Here is a 19,960-nt window from a genome sequence, read left to right as displayed (position 1 = left end):
GAGGTGAATCATATACTGACCTAAGAATGCAAATCTCATGGCAGCTTCATTTTTCGGTTTCAATGAATATATTTCCAGGGTATAAGAATACAGTAATGGTATAAAGTACATGTATGATGATACCTAAAAAGTAGTTTCTACTAAGCCCCCCTAATTCAGTCATGTGGTTTATCCCAAATGTTTTAACACTAGGCTTAGAACCCTTTCATATGTATTAAGTTTAACAATTTGTCCCAATGAATTCTGGGAAACCCTGCTTTCATAAGAGAGTACTTACAGGATTACTTAAGTAAGCAAAAAAAAAAAAAAAAAAAAAAAACCCACAAATTAAAAAAAAAAAAAGCAAATCTTACTGCATGCAGAGATGTACCCATGCAATCAGAATACTTTAGGATAATACTCAGGATATTTGGCCATGAACAGAAACTAGCACTACGTCAGCAACAGAGGCAAATAAGAACATCTCAACCTATCAGCTAAAAAAGTGCAGAAAAAAAGGCTGGGGCAAAACAAATATCAAAAGTCTATTATAAGAACAGATAAGTCAAAATAACAGATTAAGTCCCCAAGTAAACTATAGAAATACTATAGTTCAGAGTGATCACATATAAAAAGTAGTTATTTCTACACTCACTTCAACTAAAAATTATATAAGGTTGTTCAAAGAAAGCTGAATTGACAAGTTTAATTACACACCTTAAATTCTTCCATTTTGTTTGAAATTTCACACTGTAGCTGCTCTTCAAGCAATCGTATTTTATCATCCTTAACATGAATACTGTGAGAAAAAAAAGATACTTCATACATTCAGAAAGCTTATATAAATTATGTGCACAACTATCAGTTATTAGCAGTAACATTTTCTTCAATTACACTTCAACATAAGTGTATAAATGGCCTAAAGTACAGCAATACTTTAATCACCTTTTCTGCATCTTCTCCAGTTCATGTGCAGCAGCAGCCTACATTGGGAATGAGATGAGAATTCTATTATTTCTCAGGAAGCACTCAAACCTATTCTTTTACTTAATTTTACTTATTAAAGTTATATTTCATATAGAGTAAATATTAATAGTAAAATGAATAACATACATTACTGTAATAATTTTTGCTGTCTATATTTTATTCTGAGTATATTTTTGCTGAGTATTTTTCATTCTCACTGATCAACTTTTATCCTAGAAAAAGCTACATCCTTTTCTGATTAAATGGTAGAAGGCTAAAACAAATCAGCACATGAGTGTTATAATCAAGTCCTCCAATAATTCCCTGACAGATCAGTGGGTAAAGAATCTGCCTGCAATGCAGGAGACCCCAGTCCAATTCCTGGGTTGGGAAGATCCCCTGGAGAAGGGAAAGGATGCCCACTCCAGTTTTCTTGGGCTTCCCTTGTGTGGCTCAGCTGGTAAAGAATCCACCTGCAATGCGGGAGACCTGAGTTCGATCCCTGGGTTGGGAAGATCCCCTGGAGAAGGGAAAGGATACCCACTCCAGTATTCTGGCCTGGAGAATTCCATGGACTGTATAGGCCATGGGCTCTCAAAGAGTTGGACATGACTGAGTGACTTTCACTTCACTCACCAGTAACTCAAAAGTTATCAATTTCTTTGGACCAAATATTAATTTCAACATGAATATAGAAACATTCAGGTGAGTTGTGAGGGTCATGGTCAAACAGAAGAGGCTTTTAACAACACATCACGCAGCCAAACACAGGTAACCATTATACTTATCATCTACATGGACAAAACTAGGGCTTGTGATACCAATGAAAATAAGTATAAACAAACTAATTCTAAGGTAAATGCTTAAAAGCAATAAAGATCTACCTGTTCATTTGCCAGGGCCTGTAATTTTTGCACTTCAGCTTTTAATAAGAAATTCATATTCTGTATGTCCTAGAACAAAAGGAAAAATAATATTAGAATTATTTAATATAAAATTAGATTTGAAGTTGTGTCTCTTTTCTACCTAAGCAAAGGTCTCAAAGCATAAATCTCTTTTTTTTTTTTTTCCAAAGCATAAATCTCAAATTACCACTTCTCATCAGAAAGAAAATCATCAATTCCTGTTATTTAACATATTTCCCAAATTATTGTGAATAATATCATGTAAGAAAAGGCCTTTGAACTTCTCCTCTTAGAGGGCTGAAGAGGATTTTGTAGTTTAAAAAAGAGACAATTTCCAAATGAATTCTCGAGTATTTTCCAGGCTTCATAGACATTTGTACTGATGACAGGGTCAGGATAATTCAATGCCTATGAAGTATTGTAGCAATTTTTAAGAAGTACTATACCTTAAGTTCCTCCTCTTTACTTGCTAAATGATCATGCTCATTTGCTAAAGAATCTTCAGTTTGTTTTATCTGCTTATCCTTTTCTGCAATCCTTTAAAAGGAAATAGATTTGTACATTCAATAAACATTTAGAAGTCAAGTCACAAATTAAAGGATTAGAAGCCTCAAGTACAATCAACCTTACTTAAGTAAATTTTCATATAACTGTACCTTCAATCTCTATAGACCCTTTCAGTTAGTAGTTAACAGTCACATGCATTACTACAACTTCATAAAATACATACCCCTATTTTAAAACTTGAAGTCAAAGAAGTTAATAATTTAAGCTCACAAGCCTGGTAATGTCAAAAACATTTTTCAGGTTTTCTGAACTTATGTGATCCATTGCATTGTTATGCAATACATAAGAAAAAAAGAATTTTATTTTCAGCGTATCACCATATAGTTAGATTGTTGTTGTTCAATAGCTCAGTCATGTCCAACTCTTTGCGACCCCATGGACTGCAGCACGCCAGGCTTCCCTGTCCTTCACTATCTCCCGGAGTTTGCTCAAACTTAGGTCCACTGAGTCAATGATGTCATCTAACCACTTCATAGTTAGATACAGAGTAGCTGTAACTACTTATTAGATACAAAAACTAACTTCCACTAATCTCAAATCACAGTGATATCTTCCACATAACTGCTAAGCCCAAAGGAAAGAGTTTTTCCAACTCTTTTTATGACAAAGACATAAAAACACAGAATACACAATGCATAGGGGTAGAAGAGCTAAAGTTGTTCCAAATCTAGTTGAGAGTAATTTTTGAACAAGTTAGAACATAAAATCAATCATAAGTATAGAATCTAACAGATGTAAGTTAGTGATGGCTAAGCAATTTTAAGAGAAATATAGAAAGGCAGGCTTACACTTTATGTAATTCTTCTGCTAGAGCTGAAGCGGAGGTCTAAGAAAGAAAAACAGTGTCAACATAAAAGCCTTTAAGAGAAAGTTCAAAAGTTGTACAATAATCATCACAATAGGGCTTTAAAAATTAAAAGAAATAAATGTATATAAAGTTAAGGAAGTAGTTGGCTCATGATGAATGTTCACTAAATAACAGCTATTATTCTGAAAGTAAATTTGATCAACAGCTTCCAGTATTAGGGAATTAGCATCATGAGACATTTCTAATGAAATAAGTTGGCAGGCCTGAAAACTATTTAACTGACAAGCAACACATGCACAGGAAAAAAAAAAAAAAAGCAGCAAAGGCTATTTTTCATTTATGAGCTTCTCCTTAATAAAAATTTCTAGTGATGAAATGATACCACTCATGATTAAGTTTAACAAGTCATTTGATAAAGCCCATGTTCATCTCTACTTTTCAAAGTATTTAATTTCTGATAAATCTTCTAGAACTACCTCTCAGCTATAACTTAAGATCTCAATCCAATTTGAGTTAATAATTTACATACACACAAACATTCATATACACACAAACACCTATGTAATTCTTTCTCAATTAATTTTACACAACAGTTCCTACAAAGAAAACAATTAGGAAAAAAACAAAACAAAAAACCTGTTTGCAGTTTTGGGATTTTCAACTTGCTTGAACCTTAAAATAAGGTTAAAAATTTTTAAGGTTAAAAACCTTAAAAATAAGCTTTTAATGTTAGAACTTCTTTTCGCACAGAAAAGTGCCTTCTGTTCTATTACTTTTCCTACAAACAATTTTTAGAATTTTAAGTTGAAAAACTGAAATTGAAATTCACAGTATGTATATTATGGAAACAAGCTAACAAGTTAAGTATTTAAAAATTTCTTCTCTTCTTAATGTTATACTATTTATATTCTAAAGGCTATGTATCTATATCTACCTACCTACCTATCATGTTATACGACAATGATGCCAAAGAACAACAGGTTTAGTGAATATTTAATGAATACTTTTAATATATAAACTGTTTTTCTTGACACCGTTTGGCCAATTCCTCCTTTTTTGTGACAGGATGGTGGACATTTTTTTCCCTCCTAAGGTTAAAAACTCTCTAACCCATCTTCCCGTTAGTCAGATTTGTATCTCTTTCATATTGTTCTCTCACAGCACTAAATGTAATTATCAGAGCACTTACCGCCAGCTGATTCACTGACTAGTCACCCAACTACTAATCCAGTGCATGGCACTGAACAGGCACTCAAATTATTTACACAGCTAGGAAGCTATTAGTAATGACAAGCAATAACAAAGCACCATTACCTGGGCTGCTATCTGGGAATGGAATTGTTGAATTTGAGCTTTCAACGCCTCATTCTGCTCCAAAATATCCTTTCAAAAACCAAACAGGAGAGGGAAGAAGTGTGCTATTAAAAATGCCAATGTATATGAACAAAATGAGTTACAGGTACATCTGTTTATCTTTTAAAGGTACTCTTAAGATTCCAAAAGGCACCATTTTAAATACCAATGATGAGGCATTCTATTTCAGAGCTAATTTATAAAGCAGAAATTAAGAATACATTATACTGTTCCTAATCTAATACAAAAAGCATAAGACTGTGGGTAAAGGCATTTCTGAGCACGTATTCAGACCATAACGTGACAACTGCTCAAAGATTAAGTCCAAATTTTTCATCCCCACTCCAAAGTTAAGATAAAGAAGGCTATCCTCTCTCTCCTACACAAGACACATCCAACCACTGCCAATCTTTCTTATTTTTTAAAGAGGGAAAATTAGATACCTGAACTTGCATTTGTAGAGACTCTTCTTTGCTCACCCTTTTTTGCTCCGATTCCATTAACTGCATTAGTCTTTGCTCCAACTGTTGTTTTGATACCAAGGTATCTGTAAGCTTACTATGCAGACTCTGTACTTCATTTTCTTTGGCCACAAATTTACTCTGTAGATCTAACAAAACATTGCATTTTACAAAGGTCTCTTCCTTTGCCTGGTTACTGCTACTCATCTTTAGAGCAGGCTTATCTCCCCTAGACTATTTCCCTTTTGAATCTCTCTGTGCTTTCCCATCTGTATATGGCTCCCCTGAATAGCCTAGGCTTACCTTTTTCACAGCACCTGCCATACTGTACTAATTCACCTCTTCTCCCAAAGAGTGAGCTTTTTGAGATCAGAGATTGCCTTTTCTCTATATCCAGAGCTGTGCCCAAGGCTTGACACAAAATACGTAATTAATAAATCTGTTAACTGAACAGTACATGAATGTTTAAAACTGCTATATCATTTCTTGAAAATAGTCTTAATTTCCCCAAAGATGTTTTAGTAAGTTATTCAGTGAACTTCTTGTCAATTCCTCATACTCTCATACCTGGAGAACAAAGAAAGATGCTGAAAGCTGACAAACATCCTGGTGTAAGATGAAGTAATTAAGACTTTTCTGCCTACTTCCATTCTTAGCAATAATCCCAAAACAAGAAAATGAGAAACAAAAACAGTCTTTGATGCAATTAGAAAATAAATATAACTCCAAATCACAAGAAATTAAGGTAAAATAAATGGAGAGATGATCATTGACTTGGCAAAGATGAGGAAGGGTCAAGTAAAAGCTCAAGAAAACAGAAACTCATGAGAGTTGCCTCCTCATTCTATAAGACAAATAACTCTAAAACAGGGGAGGAAAAAACAAACAAATAAAAACATACCACACTACCAACCAAGGAAAGAGAGGCAAACAGAGAGGAAAAAATGTATATATGAGTGTGTTACATAGTTTTAAGAAAAGATAATGTCATTTCTTTAACAAGACACTAATAATAGAATGGAACACAACTCAAGAAAGAACTCCTGAAAATTAAACATGTAATGGTAACATCCAGGATTAGAATCAGGAGAGCATATTTTTTACCAAATTAGGAGAAGTTAAAACACCAAATTAATACCTTCAAAATTCTCTGGGGAAAACTATTTCCAACCTAGAACTCCACATCCAAACTAGCCATTAAGCATTAAAGTAGAAAGACTAAAAACATTTTCAGATACTCAAAGCCTCAAGGAATGTACCTTGAGGTGTATTCTTATAGAGCAACTAAAAGATACACTATTAAATGAGGGCGGAAAGCAAAAAAAATGGCAGTGACATAGGATCCAGAAAACAGAGTAAACAGACTAAAGGAAGTCTCAGAAGACAGCTCAGGGTCAACCTAGAAAGCAACAAGTACTACAGCAGAAAGAAAGAGGACTCCAAAGGCATAGCCTCGGGAAAAACTGATAGTTTCACCAGCATCTAACATGTTGAGAGGCTGGGGGAAGCAGAGATGTTAAGGAGTTTAACCTTAGGTAAAATCTGAAATAATAAAACAAAGATCAAGCAAACTAAAAATATAAAGGACCACTTCCCTAGTGGTCCAGGGGTTAAGAATCCACCTTGCAATGCAAGGGATGCAAGTTCAATCCCTGGTGGGGGAACTAAGATCCCACATAGCATACCACAGAGCAGCACAACTGCTGAACTGCACACCACAACTAGTGTGTGTACTGCAACAGAAAGATCCCACGTGATGCAAGGAAGGTCCCGCGTGATGCAAGGAAGGTCCCGCATGTGCAACTAAGACCCTAGGCAGCAAAGTAAACAAATCATCATATATACACCATATGTATATATGTGTGTGTGTATATATGTATATATATATAGCAATAGTTAACTTCAGGAAATTAAAAATGTTGCTCAAGAATTGTACTTTTATTTATCTTGACTCAACACTTAGTTACAGTCGTACTACTGTTAAAATCTAATGCTTTGTTGATGAAATATAACATACTAATTAAAAATAAGCTAACATACTTAACATAACAACAAACTTCATATATATATTTTTTAAAAGCCTTCAAATATCTTAGATATATCTAAATATTGAACCAAAGGGAAATGCCTAGGGGTAAAAAATATCAGAGGAAACCAAAGGTCTAATACAGAGCCGAAACTCTGTAGGATCTACTCTTGTCTATGGAACTGTACTGTACTACAGGCTCACCACCACTTTCATGGGAGGAAGGGGGACAGAGATAAAACACACTATTACAAGCTCCATTATCTCCTAAATGAATTCATCAAGTTAAGAATAAATAGTGAAAGCTAGCATTACGTAGATAGCTTTCAATCAACTACTTGGAATGGTAATGCTCTCACCATTTTTCTCTTCACAATACAGGAATGAGTCCTTCTTAGAAAAAAGAAATTAAATAAAGAACTGATCATGGAATGAGAGAGAATAACCACAGGAATGGAACACACATAGATTCCTGCTACCCTGTTCATGGACTATAATTTTACCTGCAACTTAATGCCTCAGACAAAACCAGTAGAGACTTATTTTTAAAACCCTAAGAAATGTTAAAGAAATAAAAGTATTCAAAGTGTAAAAGCTATTTTTATTGAGCTATAACCAAAATGCCAATTTATACTTTCTTCACATACGGAGAGGGGAGGAAATTTTACCCAGAATTACACAGTAACTTTATATGAATATTTCTTCCCCTTACCTTGCTGAGCTGCTTCATGCTCTGCTGTCCTCTTCCTGATATAGCTCTGGACTTCTTCCCACCTCCTCTCAGCTTCTTGAAGTTGAACCTGGGGAAAGGATAAGTCAGCACAAACACAGGATTTCAGTTTACAGAAAAAAAGCATCCTCTGTTTTTACTGTTGTGCCATAAAACTGCTTCTTCCAACAACTAGTCACTAGTCTCCCACATTTTAATAACATAGGCAGATGTGCTCAGCCTGATAATATGCACAAATATTATCAGTCACAGCCATTCTACCTGCCAATATACAGGATTTACAGGTTAGAGATTTCAGAAACTCCTTATTTGTGCTGGTGGATCAATATAGCTGCTGGTATGTATATATCTGACCCACTTAGCTATGATGACTTTCCAATAGTCTTCCTTCAGGTGATAGGCTTTTCAAAAGACAGGATGATATCTTTATTGCTAAATTTTAGTAGGTTCCTAAAATTCTTATTTTGAGGTATGGCACAACACTTCAATTATGAATATAATATTTAATGTCATTAATCTACTTATCCATATCCATAGAGCACAAACATCATATTTAAGAATGCCATCAGCAAACATATTAGCAAAACAAATATTTAATAAAAGATAGGACAACAATATCACTCTCCCACAGGGACCCATGAAAACTTCAAGAAAACAAAAATTATGCTACTTTCTACATTCAATTATCCTCAGAGCTCTTTTAACCTCTACTGCTCTGGAGAAGAATCTTGAGAGTCCCTTGGACTGCAAGGAGATCCAACCAGTCCATTCTAAAGGAGATCAGTCCTGGGTGTTCTTTGGAAGGAATGATCTAAAGCTGAAATACTTTGGACACCTCATGTGAAGAGTTAACTCATTGGAAAAGACTCTGATGCTGGGAGGGATTGGGGACAGGAGGAGAAGGGGACGACAGAGGATGAGATGGCTGAATGGCATCACCAACTCGATGGACATGAGTCTGAGTGAACTCCGGGAGTTGGTGATGGACAGGGAGGCCTGGCGTGCCGTGATTCATGTGGTAGCAAAGAGTTGGACACGACTGAGCGAATGAACTGAACTGAACTCTGGAACTGGTATTAAGGTATATCATCTATATTGATGACTTAGGTAGGAATCTATCCAATACATTTAACTTACAGAAACTGAACTGTTCAACAAATCCTCTCCCCTGTACAAGGAGGAACAGACAACTCTACTCATCACTCTCTCAATATGCACAGGCTAAAATGTGCAAGAAAAATAAGTCCACTCCTCTCTCTCAGTCAGCCTAAGCAACCCCATGCATGTCTTCTCAGCATAAGCGTCTAATGGCATCCAGTGCCACTCCGGTGTCTAAAGAAACTGGGTGATTTTTTTTTCCTACTATGGCTCAAGTGAAAGCAACTGGAGTATTACTTGGCCTCGTGCTCAAGCAACAGAAAATCATCTATTCCAATGCTGAAATAAAAATAGGCTCTACTAACCTTACTTAAGAGATCCAAGTTATTGATAAGTGATGCTGAAGGTGATTTTAACTACCTATCAAAAATTTGATTTTTGTCTTACACATGCAGACCCTCACCTCCACACATAAGGTGAAATTCTACTGTTTATGCCTGTCAATCAGCTAATATCAATTTTCATATCTCCAAGTAGTCTTTAACTTCAAACTCAAGCCTGTATTCAGTTCTTTCATTAGTGTACATGTTTCTATACAGGCCCATTAAGCCTCAAACCACATTTCTCAAAAGCTATATACATTTTCAGGTCACTGGATTGAAAAGCCACATTATTTATGAAATGATAAATAAAGGCAATGTTTCACCTTCAACTGAGTAACTGCTTGCTCAGCATTCTTCTTTTGGACTTCCTCTTGCTGTAGCTTTCCTGTTTTCTCAGTCAGCTCATTTACCAACCTAGCATAATCCTGGCGCAGTTTGTTTAGTTCAGCAGACTGCCTGAAAACAGTTAACTGGATTATGAACCTTCCATTATTACAAACACATGTAAATGAGTAAAGAAAATATGTCAGTTTTGCTGAGTTAGTGATTCCACTTATAGGTAAATGACAACGAATGCTCTAAGTGTCTACTAATAAAGAATTTGGTTGAATATAATCTCTGAATCATGACATTATTGATGACAATAATACAAACACTAAAATTACCATAAAGTAATCAAGAAAAATGGGTAACCACACACCATGAGCATGAATCAACAGTATCACTCTCAAATCAGTGTTCTGAATCAACCAATCAGAATAGTTATACTATGTAAGCATGCTACTAGTCTTCTCTAGGACTGTTTCAAAGTATGGCACTGTGCATGCTTGCATGCTCAAGTATGGCTCAGACCAACTAAATCACTATCACAAGGAATGTGTCTTAACATGCAGATTCCAGGACTCTACCTCAGAGCCACTAAATCATAAACTTATAAGGATAAGACTCAAGAATATGATTTGTAGCTAACATGCCAGATATCCTTCAGAATAATGAAGTTTGAGAACTACTGTTAAAGGAAATAGAAGGTTTAAAACTTGCTAATTCAGTCTCTTAAATTTGTAAGCTATTCCACTGGTGGCACTAGTATTTATCATACAGTTTAACTGAAGAGGTTCTTCAAAAGCAAGAGGATAGGTTTTGAAAATTTATTCATTTTAAAAACAAGTGTAAAAAGCAAAAGTCTAACCAATTACTATCAAACACATTTTGGTGACTGAAGAAAACACTCTACCATTCAATGAAAATACTGTCATTTTATTAAAAGTAAAGCATTTGGGAACATACTTGCTTTCTAGTTGGTTTGTAGTGTTGCTGACAGCATCTCTCAGTATGCCATTTTCCTGCTTCAAGTGAGCTATCTCTGCCTCCATCTGCTCACGAACTTGCTGGAACTAAAATTATTTTACACACATAAGATTTAGAAAACAACAACTGCCAGAGCTAACCTCAAAGAAAATTTATCATGATGAAAAGTAAAAAAGCATCAATAAAGTCTGGATATCCTTCTCAAATAAATAAAAGCAAATTTAAAGGATACCTTTTGATAGTGACAAACACAAAGTAAATAAGTTGTCACAACATTCAAGAAAGCAAGTAAAGGCTGGCTGCTATCATATGCAAAATAAATACCTAAGATGCTGTTTTAGAACTGAAAGATATTTTTAGAAATTGTTCCTACACAAGAATCATATAGAACTGAAACTGTATTGATCCTAGAATATGTCAATTAAGTTAGCAATATTTTAATAAAAGGTTTTAGTAATCAAAAGTTTAAAGACTGAAAATATGTTTGAAACATTTACATTAAGTTACAAATTGAGCCATATCCAAATAGATGGCAAATTCACTATACAAAAATCTACCTGCTAAAATATCTGGCTTCTAGTTTTTTATTTCAGAATTATAGAATCAAAAGACAAAAAACACTGAAACTTACATTCCCACATCCTCACTTTAGTATGTGAAAAACTCTTAATAATTTTTAGCAAACCTATTCAATTAAGAGGAAGAAAAAGTGTGTGTTGCTAATTCTCAGAAAACTTATCACATATAAACTATATCTTGACCTCTGTAAGCAATCAAGTTCAAAAAAAGAAATAATCACTTCAAAACCCTTAACCTTAAGTAAAAGATATTGCTACAGCTATCCGACTACTTTTCAAATGAATGTAAGTAAGAATTAAGAGGTAAAAAGATCACATGAGGTCAGGAAAAATCAGTTCTTCAATAATCTGGTTAATGGAAAAGAATATTTCAAAAGGCTGGGGCTGGGAAGATGGAGAATTGAGCCAAATTAAAACATCAAAGTAGTGGATGGGTTAAGAACCTGAGAAGAGATTCATTCACTTTTTTTTCATTATTAGTGGCATTTCCACAGAAAATACTACTGGAATTCTGATAACAGTAAAGAACTGTTCATTTTCCAGCAGACTACTAATGTTATCAAAGCAGTATTTTACAAATAAAAATCTTGTGCTAATTATATATTAGATTGGAAAAGAGACCTCTTAAGAATGCTATAACTGGGGCTCTGTAACAGCCTAGAGGCGAGAGAATGGATGGGAGGTGGGAGGGAAATTCAAGAGGGAGGGGACATATGTACATCTATGGGCAATTCATGTTGATGTATGACAAAAATCAAACCAATATTGTAAAGCAATCAATCAACTTAAAAAAGAAAAAAAATAAATTACCTTCTCTAAAAATAAAAAAGAATGTTGTAATAATGCTAGTAAGAAATAATAAACTAAGGTCATATCTAAAAACTGAATGCAAGAAAAACTAGAAATAAAGTATCTTTAAGATTTTAAAACAAGTTGTAGATTGAGCAAAGCAGAGAGAATTCAAAGGATTCAAGGATAATAATAATGCTTCAAAACATTAGAAAATAAAAACAACCTGACCAAAATCAACAGTTTGATTCTACACCCATGTTAATTTTGAGGTGACAATAAGCACTTAGAAACTGAAGCATCACCTGGCAATGGAAACAATTTAAAAAAAAAATCATTGATCCACAAGGTTCATTTAAGGGGAGTATTACAAGCAAGCCAAACCATATTCTTCAACAGTCTTTTTATCAATAATAAAGATGATATTTCAATGGAAGGGAGGGTGAGGAAACAAGAGAAGAAGAAAGAAAACAACGAAAACTCACTGGTCCAGACCTAACAGAAATCATGAAAATGGATTAACACTGTAAAAATAGACAGTAAGCACTGAACCCTCTTAAGTGTTGAAAGAAAACAGGCAAAAATAAGAACACGAAACTGAAGGTCACTTAAGCTAAAACCATTATCATTTTCCCCCTCTTCTCCACTGCATCACCAAGCCCTATCTACTACCTCTTTTTTATCAAATAAATGCCCTCATTATCAATGTCTTGACTTAAAGTGTTTGTTCTCCTACTTGGATTCTGGCAAAAGTCCTCCAACTATCTCTTGTTCCACTCTTCACATTGCTATCACTCTCCATACTATGTCAGAGTAGTAATTTAAAATACTATAAACACACTGCTGGGTTGCTTAAACTCCTTCACTGGCCCACCAGTCTTCAGGTATGTTGCTCAGTTGCTAAGTCTGTACAGCTCTTAGCGAACCCATGGACTGCAGCACACCAGGCTCCCCTGTTCTTCACTATCTCCTGGAGTTTGCTCAAATTCATATCTGTTGACATGTCTTCAGGTATACAAGACCTTTATTTATTTCTCTAGATCTCTTCATTCCAGCCCCGAATGCCAAATACCACAACTATTACTGTATTTCTCATAAGCTGTTATCTCTAGACAACCTATATCAAAAATACCTAGAGTACACTCACTAAAAAGCTCAATACTGGGCCTCCAAAGAGACCTACTGAACCACCAATCTCTCAGGATGGGAAGGAATTTCACTGGGTTGACAAGCCTTATACCCAGTGCCCATTCCTTCACTCTTTCCTGACAATGCCTAATTGTTTCCAAAGAATCAACAAAGTCTGTTTATCATCGCTGACAAGTCTTCCCTAACACTCCTTCTGTTCCCCACCTCTCATCTCCATTGTTTCAAAGCACCAGATGCTTACCTCTACTGTAACAGAGTATTTACTTGACAGCTTCCAGCCTCCCCACCTAAAAAAGCGGCTTACTTAAGGAGAGGGAGTCAGTTTAATTAACCATTTATATCAAAGCCAGCCCAGGGCACTTAAGTTTGCTAATAAAATGAATACAACTATTTAATTTTGAATTCAAAGAATGTGGGATAAAACATTACATTCTAACTTTACTTTCACTTTACTTTTCAAAGAACAAAAATATACCTTCATCTGCATCTGTTGAGTCTCTTGATAACTGACATGCATTTTGTTTTGAAACACATTATGTTCCTTTTCTAATGTTCCAATTCGATCTTTCATCCTTGCTATAACCACACTGCTTCTTTCTTTTTCTGTCATCATTTCCTAGAAGAGTAAATCAGAAAAAAAAAAAAAAATTAGTTACTTAAAAAAATAAGAATAAGGTTTTACTAAGAAAACATATTTAACATCAGCAAAAAAGATGTCAGCAGAACAATCATGAATTCTGAAATAAGTACTTGCTTAAAAACCAAGGTTAAAGGTTTAAAAAAAAATTGTCTTCTACATCTTACCTGCTCTTACACCAATTCCCCTCATAAACACTTAGCTGCTCTGTTTGCTCGTATTTCAAATGTACTTTTGGTCTAACAGTTAAAGAGCTGAATGTGGGATTAAATCCTACATCTAACTTGATTATTAAAAAAAAAAAAATTTTTAAAGCAAACCAGTTAATTCTTCATTATTTCCAGGTACCAGCTCTCTTCTGGAGTACAGAAAAGGGCCCCAGGGGAAAAAAAAATCATCAAGAAGAGAAAAGTCTCTTTCCTATAGGAAGAGATAAGGATATGTTTATAGCAGAATAGGGAAAGTACAGCTCAGAAAGTTTTATTATCTCCCCAAGTCAAACATTAAAAGAGCGATTTCCTTCTGTGTTGCAAGTATTATGAACCCCTACAAGAAATATTACTAAAATGCAAGGAAGCCAAGCAACTTTAATGTTACCTGCAGGTATGATCAGTCCATTTCCTCTGTTCTAAGAAACTGCTTGATAAACTTTCAGATTTTTATTTAACTAAGAGCTGCCCATTAGCATGAGTTTATTTACATGTGCAAACTGTTTCACTGATGTACATAATACATTTAAGAAAAGTACACACAACACATCTTAAGTATATAGCTCAATGAGTTACACAAAAGTAAACATTCTTTTTCTAATTTTAAAAATAATCAGAAAATTATAGTTTCTAACCTTACAGAAACACTTATTTTAGCAGTCATAACTGATTAATCTTAATCTGACTGTTTTCCATTGACTTTTATTCACCTCAAATTCACAGAAAAGATTCTATATGCAAATGAGGCCATTCTCATAATGTAATCAAGTAGCTACATAAATGACAGTGAAATAAACTTCATTTACTCTACTGTATGTAACACCTAAAAGGAGAAAAAGCACTTCAGGAAAAATGAGACTACATTTACTACAGAATTTCAATTACGTTCTCAGTCTACATGATCTTTTAAAATGTAACTGACACAGAATATCATTAGTTTTGAGTATATAATGATTCGTTACTTGTATTTATTTCTAAATCATCACCACAATAAGTCTAGTTAACATGATCACCACACGTAGTTACAATTTTTTCTTGTGATAACTCTTCTAGCAACTTTGAAATATACAAATTCAGTATTAATAACTATAGTCACCATGCTGTATATTACCTCCCTTAGACTTACATATTTTATAAATGGAAGTCTGTACTTTTACATTTTTTAAAAAGATTTTTTTTAAACCTGTCAAGAGTAAAAAGGGTTTAAAGAACTTCACTGGTTAAAAACTACCTATGTAAGAGTTTCACATTTATCTAATAAATTGGATTTAAACAAGATCACACTGAGTTTTGTGCTTCTATAGAATAATTCTAGGTCAGAACCAACTGAAACATGTTCCCAGTGTCCAAATACTTCCATTATTCTGAAATTAGTATACCTAAAAATACTGCTATTTTAAATTCACAATTTGACTATAGGATATAATACCATGAAATAGTGGTATTTCCATCACTTAAATTCTAAAAGAAAATTACTTTCACTGGGTGTAAATTTATTACACAAATAAATGAGGAATTATAAATAATTTCTAAAATCCTTCACTGCCTCTGATTCAGAAAGTATAACCCTTAAATACAATCATGTCTTCACCTGGGTTAACTGCTTACACCGATCCTTCATAGTGGCAGCATCTTCCTTCAGAGCAGTAACTAACTTGTCTTTTTCTTGAAGCTGATGAACAAGTGCAGTCAACTCTCCTTTATTGTACTACAATTGAGAAATCAATACATAATTGTTAATAATTAACAACAGCTAATGAATTTTATGAAAATGAATTATCTGATATGAAGTGTTCTTAGGCCAAGGCAGAGTTTGCTACATAAAATAGAATGACTGCCAAACACTGTCAGTGAAATATCATTCAGAAAAATTGCTATATCATTACATGTTCTGATGTACACAATAGGACACATATCAATCAAGAAACAGATTTTACAAAGAATTATAGACTTCCATTTTTAAACACAAAGTTAAGACAGTACTCTCTCCCTCCTAAAGGATCAAAAAAAGGAACATGAAACCTAATGCAAACTGAACTAAAATAAAACAGTCAACTGTAATGTCAAAGCATAATATCAGAAAGACTGCCCAAAGTAGCGGAAATCAAAGCAGATGCTCAGCAACCCTGCCGGAATATACCCAAGACTACAGAGGTGCCATGGGTTACACAGCTCTCTGACGTTAACAAGCACACACTGAAAGGTAAAACCAACAAACCCCCATTTGGTATCAGGCGCAAGAACAAAGATAGAAGGTAGGAATTTTCTTGCTAGGAGGTCTCAAGAAGCAGAATTAGAAATATGGAAGATATTAGACAGATAAACCTAATTCAAAGAGGGCAGCTAAACAGTGAGGCAGTTACAAGAGATTCTCTACAGTGAGATACTCTGTAGTGAATGAAGTTTTTTATCTGAGAAGGAAAGGCTCATAGCTCAAGGAGAACTGTGGGGCTTGGTCCCTCATTATCAACCTCTAGCCACAGAGATGATGCAAGAGAAACACCTCTCATTGGAAAAGGGGTATTAATGAAAAAGAAATAAAACAGGGTCTATGTAAGATATGAGAAAAAGGCAAGAAAAGCAGTAAGAAAAACCAAATGCCAAGTGCAGAAAAATAACTCTAAAAAGATGGTCAAGAACAGACAAAGACTGTGATTAAAAAATATCACCATGACTTTTTAAAGTCTAACATACCAACAATTTTTGAAAATAAGAGGAAGGCACAGACCTCACAAGAAATAAGTCAGAAGAAAAATAAGACCACAGAATGAGATGAAATATGAGTTGGCAAAACCCAAAGTAGAAATAAAAGTAACACCATGTGAGATATATAATCCAATTAGAAGCAGCAAACAGAAAAAGACGTGTTGCTGAAAACAACACGTAGAAGACACAGAGTTCACAGTGTAGAGAAGTAAATAAAAATATGAAATAAATCAACAGCTTTATCTTTTTTATGACCAAAATATGAAAAAGACAACAGGTAAGAAGATCCAGTCATGTAAAGAACATCAGTCGTAAAGATCAGTCCCTCAGTCGTGTCCGATTCTTTGCGACCCCACGGACTGCAGCATGACAGGCTTCCCTGTCTATCACCAACTCCTGGAGTAGCTCAAATTCAGGTCCGTAGAGTCGGTGATGCCATCCAACCATCTCATCCTCTGTCACCCCCTTCTCCTCCTGCCTTCAATCTTTCCCAGCATCAGGGTCTTTTCCAATGAGTCAGTTCTTCCCAACAGGTGGCCAAAGTATCGGAGCTTCAGCTTCAACATCAGTCCTTCCAATAAATATTCAGGACTCATTTAATTTAGGACTGACTGGTTTGATCTCCAGGCAGTCCAAGGGACTCTCAAGAGTCTTCTCCAACACCACCATTCAAAAGCATCAATTCTTCAGTGCTCAGCTTTCTTTATGGTCCAACTCTCACATCCATACATGACTACTGGAAAAACCATAGCTTTGACTAGACAGACCTTTTTTGGCAAAGAAATGTCTCTGCTTTTTAATATGCGGTATAGATTGGTCATAGTTTTTCTTCCAAGGAGAAAGCGTTTTTTAATTTCATGACTGCAGTCATCATCTCAGTAATTTTGGAGCCCAAGAAAATAAAGTCTGTCACTGTTTCCATTGTTTCCCCATCTATTTGCCATGAAGTGATGTGACTGGATGCCATGATCTTCTTTTTTTGAATGTTGGATTTTAAGTCAGCTTTTTCATTCTCCTCTTTCACCTTATCAAGAGGCTCTTCAGTTCCTCTTTGCTTTCTGCCATAAGGGTGGTGTCATCTGCGTACCTGAATTTATTGGTATTTCTCCCACCAATCTTGATTCCAGCTTGTGCTTCATCCAGTCTGGCATTTTGCATGAGGTACTCTGCACATAAGTTAAATAAGCAGGGTGACAATATACATCCTTGACGTACTCCTTTCCCAATTTTGAACCAGTCTGTTGTTCCATGTCCAGTTCTAACTGTTGCTTCTTGACCTGCATACAGATTTCTCAAGAGGCAGGTCAGGTGGTCTGGTATTCCCATCTCTTTCAAAATTTTACACAGTTTGTTGTGATCCACACACTCAAAGGCTTCAGTGTAGTCAATAAAGAAGATGTTTTTCTGGAACTCTCTTGTTTTTTCTATGATTCAATGGATGTTGGGAAATTTGATCTCTGGTTCCTTTGCCTTTTCTATATCCAGCTTAAACATCTGGAAGTTCTTGGTTCACATATTATTGAAGCCTCGCTTAGAGAATTTTGAGCATTACTTTGCTAGCGTGTGAGGTGAGTGCAATTGTGCAGCAGTTTGAGCATTCTTTGGCATTGCCTTTCTTTGGGATTGGAATGAAAACTGACCTTTTCCAGTCCTGTGGCCACTGCTGAGTTTTCCAAATTTGCTGGCATGTTGACTGCAGAATTTTCACAGCATCATCTTTTAGGATTTGAAATAGCTCAGCTGGAATTCCATCACCTCCACTAAGGTCCATCTGACTTCGGACTCCAGGATGTCTGGCTATAGGTGAGTGATCACACCATCGTGATTATCTGGGTCATCAAGATCTTTTTTGTATAGTTCTTCTATGTATTCTTGCCACGTTTTCTTAGTATCTTCGCTTCTCTTAGGTCCATACCATTTCTGTCCTTTATTGTGCCCATCTTTGCATGAAATGTTCCCTTGGTATCTCTAATTTTCTTGAAGAGATCTCTAGTTGTTCCCATTCTATTGTTTTCCTCTATTTCTTTGCACTGATCACTGAGGAAGGCTTTCTTATCTCTCCTTGCTATTTTTTGGAACTCTGCATTCAAATGAGTGTATCTTTCCTTTTTTCCTTTGCCTTTAGCTTCTCTTCTTTTCTCAGCTATTTGTAAGGTCTCCTCACACAACCATTTAAAAATAAAGACAACAGGCAAAGAAGACCCAACTGATGCTTAATTATACCCATTATTTCAATTCGTTTAAGGGACACTGAATCTCCGGATTGAAAAGACATGCTTTGTCCAAGGGAATATTTATACAAGAGTCAATGCAAAGCCACATTAAATAAAGAAGTTTATGACAAGAGAACTGATATCAAGCTGTGAACCCACCATTAAGCTGAAGAACTAAGACTGAAACAATCATAAAAGGTACAGTCACAAAACAAACATTAAATATATAAGTATCTTATAAACAAATGCTATAATTTTAAAAAGTGGATAGGAAAAGAGAAAGTAGGAAAAATTTTAAATAGACTTCCTCTTATTATACAACATGGGGCCAAACAGTTAATAAGTTTGCATTGGAAGAAATCACATAATGAAGGCAAGTATATTTAAAGGCCACCATGAGGAAACTAATAATCAACTAAAACTTATCAAATACATTTTAAATATTTTCTTACTATTTATCACACGGAATTAACATTTTTGAGCAATTACTTTATGCTAGAACTTTAAGTATCTATTGTGTACTATTTCATTTAATTCTCAAAATCTTATCGCCATTCTCATTTTAAAAACAAGCAAAGTGAGGCACTGAGGTTAAGTAACCTATCTAAAGCCACAAAGCTCAAAGTAGTAACACATAGATGTGAATCTTAGGAAATGTGACCCTATAGCCCAGGATCTTAACCTATACTCTAAACATAACACAGAAGTGTCTTACAACTTAAACACAAAGTTTTTAAACACAATACACCTTTGTGTTTAAGTTATAAGACACTTCTGTGTTATGTTTAGAGTGTAGGTATGTATGTGTACATACATACCCAGAACATCCCGTCTACGGCTCTGTAAAACCCCTCTCGCTTCTACTCTGTTTTCCTCTTCCCATCTATGCTTATTCAAAGGGGATAGTGTCACCATCCTTAGTCATCCACCACTTATTTACAGTCTAGTAGTGCAATGAAAGTGCTTTCACTAAGGATATCAAATCCATTTTTTCAATCCTTATTCTCCCTGATCGCTCTAACGCATGTCACTGGTGATTTTTACCACCACTGCTGAACCCTCTACCCTTCCTAAGCATCTGTGGTTCCACTGTTT

General features: G+C 35.0%; 1 protein-coding gene across 17 annotated transcripts in view; it reads right to left on the bottom strand.

The window, feature by feature from the left end:
- KTN1 (kinectin 1) overlaps positions 1-19,960 on the bottom strand; it is a 105,668-nt gene that overhangs the window by 48,269 nt on the left and 37,439 nt on the right. For all 17 annotated transcript variants that reach the window (XM_042252558.1, XM_060418076.1, XM_060418083.1 and 14 more), the window contains 12 exons: positions 15,538-15,654; positions 13,576-13,716; positions 10,564-10,670; positions 9,600-9,732; positions 7,778-7,865; positions 5,022-5,188; positions 4,540-4,608; positions 3,206-3,243; positions 2,297-2,387; positions 1,830-1,898; positions 925-962; positions 697-778 (listed from right to left, as the gene is read on the bottom strand). In XM_042252558.1, coding sequence (XP_042108492.1) covers positions 697-778; positions 925-962; positions 1,830-1,898; positions 2,297-2,387; positions 3,206-3,243; positions 4,540-4,608; positions 5,022-5,188; positions 7,778-7,865; positions 9,600-9,732; positions 10,564-10,670; positions 13,576-13,716; positions 15,538-15,654 — 1,140 coding nt within the window. The remainder of the gene's footprint in view (positions 1-696; positions 779-924; positions 963-1,829; positions 1,899-2,296; positions 2,388-3,205; positions 3,244-4,539; positions 4,609-5,021; positions 5,189-7,777; positions 7,866-9,599; positions 9,733-10,563; positions 10,671-13,575; positions 13,717-15,537; positions 15,655-19,960) is intronic.

Source organism: Ovis aries, chromosome 7 (genome assembly GCF_016772045.2).
Source record: "Ovis aries strain OAR_USU_Benz2616 breed Rambouillet chromosome 7, ARS-UI_Ramb_v3.0, whole genome shotgun sequence".
Taxonomy (NCBI): Eukaryota; Metazoa; Chordata; class Mammalia; order Artiodactyla; family Bovidae; genus Ovis; species Ovis aries.
This window is presented reverse-complemented; position numbering and strand designations above follow the sequence as displayed.